General features: G+C 32.5%; 1 protein-coding gene across 2 annotated transcripts; it reads right to left on the bottom strand.

Moving 5' to 3' along the window:
- Positions 1 to 302: 302 nt before the first annotated feature.
- On the bottom strand, positions 303 to 11763 carry LOC143080160 (uncharacterized). Of its 2 annotated transcripts, none has more exons than XM_076255885.1 (4): positions 11705 to 11763; positions 9564 to 9629; positions 8472 to 8531; positions 303 to 553 (listed from the first exon to the last, which is right to left on the bottom strand). In XM_076255885.1, exons 1-4 carry the CDS (start codon positions 11745 to 11747, stop codon positions 435 to 437), a joined length of 288 nt encoding a protein of 95 aa, XP_076112000.1. In that variant the 5' UTR covers positions 11748 to 11763; the 3' UTR covers positions 303 to 434. The 2 variants fall into 2 exon arrangements, with proteins under 2 accessions (XP_076112000.1, XP_076111999.1); XM_076255884.1 differs by lacking the exon at positions 303 to 553 and adding an exon at positions 6386 to 7348.
- Between the last annotated feature and the right edge of the window lie 715 nt (positions 11764 to 12478).

The raw sequence follows: 12478 nt of genomic DNA, 5'->3' as shown, positions 1-12478 counted from the left end.
ATATGTAAAGCAGGATCTGCTGACCATTTACAGGCACATAAAATCCTCCCGGCGTTAGGCGGAGTTCATATTGGTATGTCTATAGTTTCTATAGTGTATCTTGTAGACTGTTTGTCTTTTAGTCATTTTATTTTTGCCATGGCATTATTAGTTCATATTCGAGAAATAATTTTCAATATCCCTGTTGTATCTTTCGTCTCTCTTTTATAACACTGATAATAACGGTACAGGTACATGCATACTGTTTAAAATTGATCGAATAGCTTTGAAAACACACATGGCATATGAAATGTATAGACAACTTTTGTCAAAGAAGTACAGTTTAATGTCGCATAGATAGAATTGATCTTTCAAATGATATAACAATTTTATTCATTCTTTTATAAACAACATATTGTAACTTTTATCATTAACTTATTATCTGTATACAAATTTCAGTTTCGTTTCCATTTACAAAGTAATGTACGCCTTTTTACAAGTGTTAGAAGAAACAAGCATGTCAAACTAGAACATACAATGATATAAATTAACACTGTTGGAAGTCTTGTATGTCCTGTCAAATAGAATTTATAAAAAAAACAAATTTCAATACATATGATGTATTTATATATTTACATACATTAAAATATGGCTAAGTTATGATTGATTAGCATTTTTTAAACAACTAAAAGATAGAAATAACCTGCACTTTGAAAGAGTGTATGTATACATTTCGTTTTCTCAAAATTGTGTACGACAGATATGCGGTTTCATCAGTACAAAAGACTTATCAGTAACGCTCGAATTATTCCATCAAAACAAATTTAAAATTTTTTCTAAATCCAGCTGCACTACGGTATTTGACGAAGATGCTTCCCATCTGTACGATTGAAAAATTTCTCAACACCCAAATCTTATATTTGTATACAAGAACTTCATCTCATGTATTCTAATTGCTTAGCAACCACTTCATCTGAACTTTGGTGGATAATTGTCTCATTGGCAATCATACCACATCTCCTTATTATCATATAAATATTTGACAAATTCTGAAGGGGAAAAGGGGGATTGGGGGTTGAAGTTTTGCCTAAAGTTATCAGATGTTATATGTAATAAGAGAAATTGAAAGTCATAAATATTAACATATTTATAAAAAAAAATGTGATTCAAAAATATCGTTACATGTAGGACAAAACACATACAATCTAAATTATTTTAGACATTCTATTGAAACTTTTTTTCTAAACAATGTTTTCCATGGTAACAGCCTAGTTTTATTCAATGCTTCTGAAGTTTATTCATATTGTTACAAGTAAAATTAGAAATTAAATTCTGAGACATGATATCTAGATCGAATATATTTTCCAATATTTAAACGAAATATCAGAGCTTGTGTGCACATTTAAAGTCAAGTCGTTGCTTTCTAGTTTCCTATTTCCCTATTTGAACAAATGCGACTAATTTTTAGATTTTTTTCACTTTTTTCTGCCCTGTTGATATAGTAGTACGCTTAGTTTGTCATTTCTTATAGACTTCCCTTGAATGCATGTTATCTTGGAGAAGAATCATTACCCTCATAACATTTTATACTTTCACACATCATATATAACAAAATCATAACAAATATTAAAGACAAAGGGCGGATAATCTATATGAAACAAACAACCATGGGAACCAACTATAATCCTCTTCTATCCGACTTGTTTCCTTATTAATAAGAGACTGATTTTATACAAGAACTTCTTATATTTAACAAAAAAATGAAGTTGGCATTTTTCTTTTAATTCACTATCCGCTAAATATATGATGTTATCTCAATAGATAATCAATACTTGGTGACTTTGTTGAACGTATCTTTGCCATCACACTTGATGTAAAGAATACAACAAATACAGTTATAAATAAAATTGATCACAAGATGTAACAAAATGGATCTTAATTTAAATTTAATACTATACAGAAAAATATAAACTTGTGGCCAAGATGTTATGCCACAAACAGTGTCAATATCTTTTTTGCACACCAGATCCGGATTTCGACAATAAATGTCTCTTCAGTGATGTTAGGAATCGAAACAGTATTCGGAAGGCCATATAATTTACCCTCAATTTTAGATAGACTCTTGAATTTTAAGAGTCAATATAGGATGAACGGATCATATAAACCGGAGGGAAAACATATTCTCCTCAGAAACTAACAAAACCTTTAAATAGACTTATTAAAAGGGGATATAGTTACGATACTGTTGTCAGGTCATTAAAGATTGCATATTTTGGCTTTAACATTGATTCACTGATAGGGTCTTTGCATCGGAACTAAACACATTTATTTCTAAAAAAACAGTTGTTGGCATGACACGGGTTATGTTCTTCTCATATATTTTATGATAGTATGATACTAAACCCCTAACGGGAGGGATTGTACCTGATATTCATATGATGAAGACATAATCTTTCAATCAGTTTAATTGAGGTCTGGAGCTGGCATGTCAGTTAACTGCTAGTAGTCTGTTGTTATTTATGTATTATTGTCATTTTATTTATTTTCTTTTGTTACATCTTTTGACATCAGACTCGGACTTCTCTTGAACTGAATTTTAATGTGCGTATTGTTATTCTTTTACTTTTCTACATTGGCTAGAGGTATAGGGGGAGGGTTGAGATCTCATAAACATGTTTAACCCCGCCGCAATTTTGCGCCTGTCCCAAGTCAGGAGCCTCTGGCCTTTGTTAGTCTTGTATGATTTTAAATTTTAGTTTCTTGTGTATAATTCGGAGTTTAGTATGACGTCCATTATCACTGTACTATTATGCATATTTTAGGGGCCAGCTGAAGGACACCTACGGGTGCGGGAATTCTCGCTACATTGAAGACCCATTGGTTGCCTTCGGCTGTTGTTTGCTCTATGGTCGGGTGGTTGTCGCTTTGACATATTCACCATTTCCTTTCTCAATTTTATGATACAAGACCAAACGAAAAAAAAATAAACAAGTCTTAAATTGAAAACTACGTTTAAACCTATGATTGCGTTGGATAAAAACCGCAATTTTTATACGTGTGCATGTTTAACAAATTTCTTTGTAGAAGGGTCTAAATACAGCACAAACAACATTTTCTCAAAGCAAACAACATTTTCCAAAAGACCAAAAAAAAAATGAAAAAGTACATTTAAACAAAACGCATTTGACTAACAGGTCGAACAACTGATGTTCTTTAACCCTGATGACTGCATTGGCGATTGCCAAATAAAATTGATCACAAGATGTAACAAAATGGATCTTAATTTAAAATTAATACTAAACAGAAAAATATATATATACCAGTTGATACGACATGCCAGGCTGTAATTAATATCATAATATTCATGATAGAGGGTTATTGCTCACAAGAAGGCTTTTAAAACAAGAGGCTCTCAAGAGCCTGAATCGCTCACCTTAAATTTTTTGCTTAAATCTTCCATCAATGATTATTTTGGGTTTTCAATTTATATAAATGGTTCTTCGATTCTGTCATATCTTCAAAAGCAAAAACAAGAGTGGACACACTGAAATGTCTCGTTTGTCTCGTGTTCATAATATAATTTATGATGAAAGTATAAAAAAACATTGTATACCCCAAGCATTACATTATTGCCGTTTACAGTTTATCTACATCTATAATAATATTCAAGATAATAACCAAAAACAGCAAAATTTCCGTAAAAATTTAATTACCAATTCAGGGGCGGCAACCCAACAACGGGTTGTCCGATTCATCTGAAAATTTCAGGGCAGATAGATCTTGACTTGGTAAACAATTTTACCCCATGTCAGATTTGCTCTAAATGCTTTGGGTTTTGAGTTATAAGCTAAAAACTGCATTTTACCCCTATGTTCTATTTTTAGCCATGGCGGCCATCTTGGTTGGTTAGCCGGGTCACCAGACACAATTTTTAAACTAAATACACTAATAATGATTTTGGCCATGTTTGGTTAAATTTGGCCCAGTAGTTTCAGAGGAGAAGATTTTTCTAAAACATAACTAAGATTTACGGAAAATGGTTAAAAATTGACTATAAAGGGCCATAACTCCTAAAGAGGTCAACTGACCATTTCGGTCATGTTGACTTATTTGTAAATCTTACTTTGCTGAACATTTTTGCTGTTTACAGTTTATCTCTATCTATAATAATATTCATGATAATAACCAAAAACAGCAAAATTTCCTTAAAATAACCAATTCAGAGGCAGCAACCTAACAATCGGTTGTCTGATTCATCTGAAAATTTCAGGGCAGATAGATCTTGACCTGATAAACCATTTAACTCTGTCAGATTTGCTCTAAATGCTTTGGTTTTTGAGTTATAAGCCAAAACCTGATTTTACCCCTATGTTCTATTTTTAGCCATAGCGGCCATCTTGGTTGGTTAGCCGGGTCACCAGACACAATTTTTAAACTAAATACCCTAATAATGATTTTGGCCATGTTTGGTTAAATTTGGCCCAGTAGTTTCTCGGGAGAAGATTTTTGTAAAACATAACTAAGATTTACGGAAAATGGTTAAAAATTGACTATATAGGGCCATAACTCCTAAAGGGGTCATTTCGGTCATGTTGACTTATTTGTAAATCTTACTTTGCTGAACATTTTTGCTGTTTACAGTTTATCTCTATCTATAATAATATTCATGATAATAACCAAAAACAGCAAAATTTCCTTAAAATAACCAATTCAGAGGCAGCAACCTAACAATCGGTTGTCTGATTCATCTGAAAATTTCAGGGCAGATAGATCTTGACCTGATAAACCATTTAATTCTGTCAGATTTGCTCTAAATGCTTTAGTTTTTGAGTTATAAGCCAAAACCTGATTTTACCCCTATGTTCTATTTTTAGCCATGGTGGACATCTTGGTTGGTTGGCCGGGTCACCGGACACAATTTTTGAACTAGTTACCCCAATGATGATTGTTGCCAAGTTTGGTTCAATTTGGCCCAGTAGTTTTAGAGGAGAAGATTTTTGTAAAAGATAACTAAGATTTACGGAAGATGGTTAAAAATTGACTATGAATGGTCATCACTCCTAAAGGGGTCAACTGACCATTTCGGTCATGTTGACTTAATTGTTAATCTTACTTTGCTGAACATTTTTGCTGTTTACAGTTTATCTCTATCTATAATAATATTCATGATAATAACCAAAAACAGCAAAATTTCCTTAAAATAACCAATTCAGAGGCAGCAACCTAACAATCGGTTGTCTGATTCATCTGAAAATTTCAGGGCAGATAGATCTTGACCTGATAAACCATTTAACTCTGTCAGATTTGCTCTAAATGCTTTGGTTTTTGAGTTATAAGCCAAAACCTGATTTTACCCCTATGTTTGCTGAACATTTTTGCTGTTTACAGTTTATCTCTATCTATAATAATATTCATGATAATAACCAAAAACAGCAAAATTTCCTTAAAATTACCAATTCAGGGGCAGCAACCCAACAACGGGTTGTTCGATTCATCTGAAAATTTCAGGGCAGATAGATCTTGACCTGATAACAATTTTAGCCCCCCCCCCCCCCCCCCCGCATGTCAGATTTGCTCTAAATGCTTTGGTTTTTGAGTTATAAGCTAAAAATTGCATTTTACCCCTATGTTCTATTTTTATCCATGGCGGCCATGGTTTTTTTTATGAAAAGGGAATTAAAACACAAACTTTATTCTAGATACCCTAGGAATCAATCAGATGAAGTTTGGTTTGAATTGGTTCAGTAGTTTCAGAGGAGAAGATCTTTGAAATAGTTTACGACGGACTGACGACGACGGACGGACTGACGACGACGGACGGACGACGACGGACGCCAAGTGATGGCAAAAACTCACATTTCCTTTTGGAAAGGTGACCTAAAAAACCAAGAGTTCAAATGGTGAAGTCAAAATCATCGCTTTGTAAATTTTACGGACGCCTTCAAAAAATTGTCGATCGTTAAGATACAGTTGTTTTCTATTCGTTTGATGTGATTTATCGTTTCATTTTGCCATTTAATTAGGGAATTTCCGTTTTGAATTTTCCTCGGAGTTCAGTATTTTTGTTATTTAACTTTTTTCAGAGATGACGCCAGATATGTTCCAACTGTCGTAACTACAATCCCGTCCTTTTCCCCGAATGTGACTTAGCAAATTAGACTTATCACCGGGTTTGTACTTACATGGCCAACACACCGGATGTTACTGGTGGAGAAGGATCGCTTACCTTTCCGGAGCACCAGATATCACCCCTAGTTGTTGGTAGGGGGTCGTGTTGCTTAGTCGTAATAGTTTTCTATATTGTGTCTTGTGTACTGATGTTTGATCGTTGGGCTTTTTATTTCTTAGTTAAGGCGTTTTCCGGGTTTTTTTTTTCGACTTATGACTTATGAATGACCCTTTGGTATTTTTCTCCTTTCTATTATTTTATTATGAATATTCAGAATCATAATTATTGTTTTAAGACATGATATTAAAATAACCAAATTAAAACCGTTCTGGCTCTACTCATATCGGCAGCAGAGGTAACATATTTACAAATTTCAATATCTTGGTGGAACTATACAAGTATTGTAGTCGTGTACGTCGTTTTTATCGATTCTTGTTAGATTTTCATAAGGATTGACTTGTCCGTCATCATTTTGTAAAACGATATGTTGATCGTTTTCGTCTACCGGACTTCCCGATTCGGATAATCCAGCAAAGTTTACCATCGACAAAGAATCTTCTTTGTTTGGTTTGCAATAAACATATACTTCGTCGTGACTGTATAATCGTTCATTGCTGAGTTCACCTGCACAGAATGCAGGAAAACTGTCTAACGCATCGATATTACGGGTACTCATATTCACGGAGGCTTCAGAATTTGTAAGTTCTCTGCGACCAAACTCGTCCGTGTAGGAATCAAGATCAGAACTGTTTTGATCTTTCTGTAATGCTTCTCCATATTCTGGCGAAGAAACTTTATGCGTACTATCTGATTCGCCATTTTCTTTTGAATGTAGACAAGGATTGATGTAAATGGTATCGGCAATGACTTCCAAGTACGATCTTTCAGACGCTGGAGAATTGTGATCGGACTTATTTTTATGGGGATGTGCTGCTACAGCAGACATCTCTGTATGTAGTTTTGATACACTTGGGACCATTTCACTTTCGCATATGGATTCGTAATTTGATGAGAGATCTTCGGTATCTTTAGACGCATTGTTTGCATTTTCATTTACAGTTTTGTCTAGCTGCATATTTAACTGTCCTGTTTTGTATTTGTGAATTATACATATGTTACATGTTACTGACAAGCACAACACTAAGACAAGACCACCAGCTAACAGGCCATAGTACACTAGCTTTTCATTCGATGAAAAACCTGTATCAAGAAAACAATGATATGCAATTGTACACTCAAATATTCTACGTTTACATTTTTAGATATACGATGTTCACATACTTGCGAAACGCATGTAAACTTCAAAAATATGGTTCGATAATATAATGCTACTGAGTTCAATATTGCATTGTTTACGTACATAAAATCCAATATGGATCAGCAAAAAACATCAATAGGTTGTTTGTCTTTTCGTCGTTTTAATATTTTTGCCATAATTTATTTGTCTCTTTTCAGATTGTTAGTTTAGATTCTCCCCTTGGTATCTTTCGTCTCTTTTTTAGTGAAATTTTTAAAAACATATAACAGATAAAAGGGGCACTAGCTACGAGGTATGAAAAAAGACAGAATGGGATTTTCTATGGTTCAATCATTAATAAAAGAGAAATAATACAACAATGTTGTTATAAATAATAAAAAAAAAAAAGAAACATCGCAGATGAAATATTCCCTTATAGGTGAATTGTTCGACTTTTAACTAATTTTCTATTCCTTTGACCTTCAGCATCACCCATTACATATGTCGCTTGAGATTGGTTACGCATAAACTAATCGTGTTTGGTCATCACAAAAAAAATAATGTCAACATTAAAAGTAAATCAAAGCTGAACTATTTCATCATTCTTATATAGGTAAAACCGAGAATTAATTACGTTTTTAACTTATAATATCAAATCAAACAGACCTTAAAACAAAGTTCAATTGCAAGAGGTCACTAGTTTATTTTTAATCATGTGTATCGGGTTATGTGACAGTCGGCAGTCTACGGAGGTTATATCGAAAGTTAATTAGACGGCGTATATGTTAAAATACACACGAAGTATGATCGAGTATATGCATTGTTTATTGTTTATTTCAGACGTATTGTAATTATGTACATGTATATAAATTTGATATAAAAAGAAAAAGAAGATGTGGTATGATTGCCAATGAGACAACTATCCACAAGAGACCAAAATGACACAGACATTAACAACTATAAGTCACCGTACGGCCTTCAACTTAGTATGTTGTAAATCTAATATGAGAACATAAGTTAAAATGTTGAACATGGATTGACAGATAATGCCCCTTTAAGGGGCCACTAAATTTCAATATGTCTTACCTGTTTCAGGTCGGTCTGCATCGATGGCTTCATTGTAAATGGTTGTTGATGTCTTGATGTCTTCATATATAAGTGAAATAATAGTTCATTTGCTTAAATCTTAAGTTTTAATCTCAGAGAAGTCGAAGCGAACAAAAGCATATTAAATACCGAAGTGATGAATATTCAACTCGTTATAACGTATATTTGTTTTAAATTATGACGAACTGCTTAAACAATTAATTTGATGCAATATAATTATTAAATGCTTGGGATTTGGCTAGCTGTTTTAAATATTTGCAGGTTTATTTAGCCCTAGACATTCGATATGCCCCGAACGATATTTTACACGTAAAGAAAACAATTACTTTAGCTGTATTTGGCAAAACTTTTAGGAATTTTGGTCCTCATTGCTCTTCAACTTCGTACTTTATTTTGGCCTTTTCAACCTTTTTGGATTCGAGCGTCACTGATGGGTCTTTTGTAGAAGAAACGTACGTCTGGCGTATATACAAAATTTAGTTCTGGTATCTATGATGAGTTTTTTCACTATAGATTAATATCTTGCGTTTAAATTGATCAATTAAAAGAGAGGTTTACATTTATGGATATAGGAAAGTTTCTATGTTGGATATGAATGAATAAATGATGTACAACCATCAGCAAAAGTTGTTCACAAATAATTAACTAAATAAATGACTGTTAGTATTATATGTTCATGCAGAATAATGTATAGAAGTATAAAAATTATAAGATGTGGTATGATTGCCAATGAGACAACTCTCAAGTAGAGACTAATTGACACAGAAATAAATAACTACAGGTAACCGTAGAGCAAAATGACACAGAAATAAACTACTAAAAGGTCATCGTATGGCTAAATGACACTGACATCATCAACTACGGGTCAAACAATGAGCAAAGGTTTTTCTTTTGAATATTGTTTTGTAGTAAGGTAAATAAATCTGACAAGAATCTTCTTTAATAAGTAAAAAGCCCCCAAAAATATGTTATGTGAAATTCAACGGCTGAAGTATGGCAATGTGCAAATACCAGACTGGAAAGATGCAACACTGTAATAAAAGCGCATTCAGAGGTTCTGAATAAACAAACCTGCCAGTCTTTGAGTTTGCATATCAGTAGTTATGACAGTTCCACTCACAGTATTGTACAATGATCCTTTAAATATAATATACAGAAATGTTACATGCATATAGGGATTTGTATTTACGTATGAGATTTAGTTCTGTATTGAATGCTTCAATTGCAAATGATTACACGTTCTATCGAAATATCGTAGCTTTAACACGGTTCATTGAAATATATGGGTAATTATCAAAAAAACATGCAACACTATGTTATTGGATCTTTTTAAGTCACAGACATGAAAATATATCAAAATAACGCTTGCATATGTTAGATATGAATGTTTTGTGATACACAATATACAGTTTACAGTATGAAATGTTATAAAAACATCCTTAATGTTTTCTTAAACCCTTGGAGATAGCCAGAATTAACGGTTATTTTTATACTATAAATCCTTTCAGACTTGAAATAGGACTATTATTCATATGATTTGTTTTTTTATTATCACTTTTTATTGCATTTTGATACATACAAACATTTGTTTAAAGATTTAGGAGGTGTATGTTGGTTTTATAATAAAAAAATTCACCAAAAGGAAATGTTACATTTTTTAAGTCAATGGTGTAACCAAAGGACAAATTAGTAGGATAAGAGTTATCTTTCGCAAGATTTGTGCATTTACAACAGTTTCTTCCTTAGCAATATTACCTGTAAGCACAAAAAAAAACAATTATGTTGAAAATTTAGTGAAAAAATCTTAAAAGTAAGTAAAAGCTATATCATAATTGAAAACAGTGTCCATGGTGTACCCTTATACAAATCTTTTTTTGAAAACATTTCCTGAACTTTGAATTATGAAATATATTGATTATAGAAACATGCACCGGGAATAACATATATAAATAGTGAAATGGAGCACTTATTTCGTAGCTAAATCTTAAAATACACCTTAAATCATTGGTGTTACTGTCAATGGTGAGACCATTTTGATAAAATAACACCATTGACCAGTTCAGTAACACCACTGAATATATCATGACAATCACCATTGTTTTGTGTATTTTTCATGCTTAACAAGCGAAACATCATATTATTTACGAAAACAATACTTATTTAACAATGTTTTAACAATATCAAGTATTACATATACACAGTTTTCACAAACTGATGTATGATGGTAACACCAATGACACTATTTAGTAACACTATTGACATTTTTAGTTATTGATGTTATGTTAATATATAGTTTGAGATATTTAAGCCTAAGAATTATTTTTTTATCTTTTTCTTTTGCTCGGTGTTCTTTGCTCTGTGTTCAGAACTTAATAAAGATTAAATTTTAAATGTGATGTCAATGGTGATACTTTTATGTCATTGGAGTTACTGAAGGGCCAGTGGTGTTACTATATAAAAATGTGACATTTTTTTATTTTCATTCATAAATATAAATGTTTTAGGTCGTGTACGAAAGATTAGGTATTTTATTATCATTTAATCTTACACAATTCACATATATTCATTTTAAGTGCATATTTTAGTATTTATAACGGCCATGATAAGGACAGCCAACTTTTTTACGACAATGTATTCTGAAATTATTTTTGAATATAATGCACAGCTATATGAAATTAATAATGTCAATAAGTCGTAATTTTAACCTAAACAACAAATTGGAACAGTTGTTTGATGTTAAACAATAATATTTAGAAGCATATTCTATCAAAGCATGACCTAAAATTGTTAAAATTGAAGGAACTCTTCATTTTTCCCATTGCTTATTTCTGAATATCGTTGCTACCATACTATAGAATAGCGGAACACATTTAAATGTTTTAAACAATGACACCATTTTTCAAAATGTTACCTCGTCGAAATTTGCACTTTTTTTTATAATGACCCATATATATATAGACAAAAGAAGTAATCACATTTATGGGAGATTGCAACGATATTTTTAAGAGGTATTCTAAATCCAGCATCAATGATTGTTTCTTATTGGATTGTTCTTATTCTAAAATTGTATATCAGTACATAAAAAAGATAAAGCATATCAAAATAAAAGGTTTTCATTACCAAACAAATAGCCTGCTGTGCAACTTTAAGAGTAATGTCATCATTTAACTGAAATTTAGACTAAAATGAATTATAAAATATGTTTTTCTTACTTTTTGTTGTATTTTGAAGCTCAGTTTGGGTTGTGTGATTCATTACAGATTCTATAATTATATTTCTAAGATTTTCGTGAGATATAATAATGCATTGACCTTCAATTCTAATCAAATAACAGCTCTTTAAAGTACACCCCTGAATAAAAATGTTACAATCCAGGTAATACCTTACTGCGCATGCCCATAGGTAACATCGTATACCTCGGGCTACAATAGATTGACTTTCAATTTAGCTCTCTTTGAGTAAAGACGTTTTTTTTCCAAATTATTTAAAGGTTAGTGGGTTTATTATTTTAGTTAGCATGGCTAACGCCCAACTCAATGACATTCCGTTAGGGATGGCTACACCGTCTCGAGAGAGCGGTGCACTTGATTCGGAAGACCATAGGGTCATTGATGAAAATGTAAGTTTTACCGCAGTGGCGGTAGAAACTGATAAGGTAGTCGAGTCTTTGGGCTCTTCTCACAAGGCGAGGAGAAATATCTCTTCTCGTCAAGATGATGAAATGTCGTTAGTCGACGGGACAGAAGACGATGTCAGACAGTGCTGGTCTGACCTAGATACCAAAATCCCTAAACGGAAACGGGACGACTCCGTACCTAGCAGAAAAGGTAAGATTAAACACAGGAAAGTTGTAAATCATTCTAGCAGTTCCTCTGAAAATACTAGTAGCAGTGAATCATCTTCTAGTAACTCTGAATCAGAGAGTTCAGAAGACAATGAAGCGTTTGACCCAGAACCTTCTTTGTCTAAAGATAAAAAAGAAAAAG

This window comes from Mytilus galloprovincialis, chromosome 6, assembly GCF_965363235.1.
Source record: "Mytilus galloprovincialis chromosome 6, xbMytGall1.hap1.1, whole genome shotgun sequence".
Classification (NCBI taxonomy): Eukaryota; Metazoa; Mollusca; class Bivalvia; order Mytilida; family Mytilidae; genus Mytilus; species Mytilus galloprovincialis.
The sequence above is the reverse complement of the archived record's forward strand: the minus strand, read 5'-3'. Positions and strand labels throughout refer to the sequence as shown.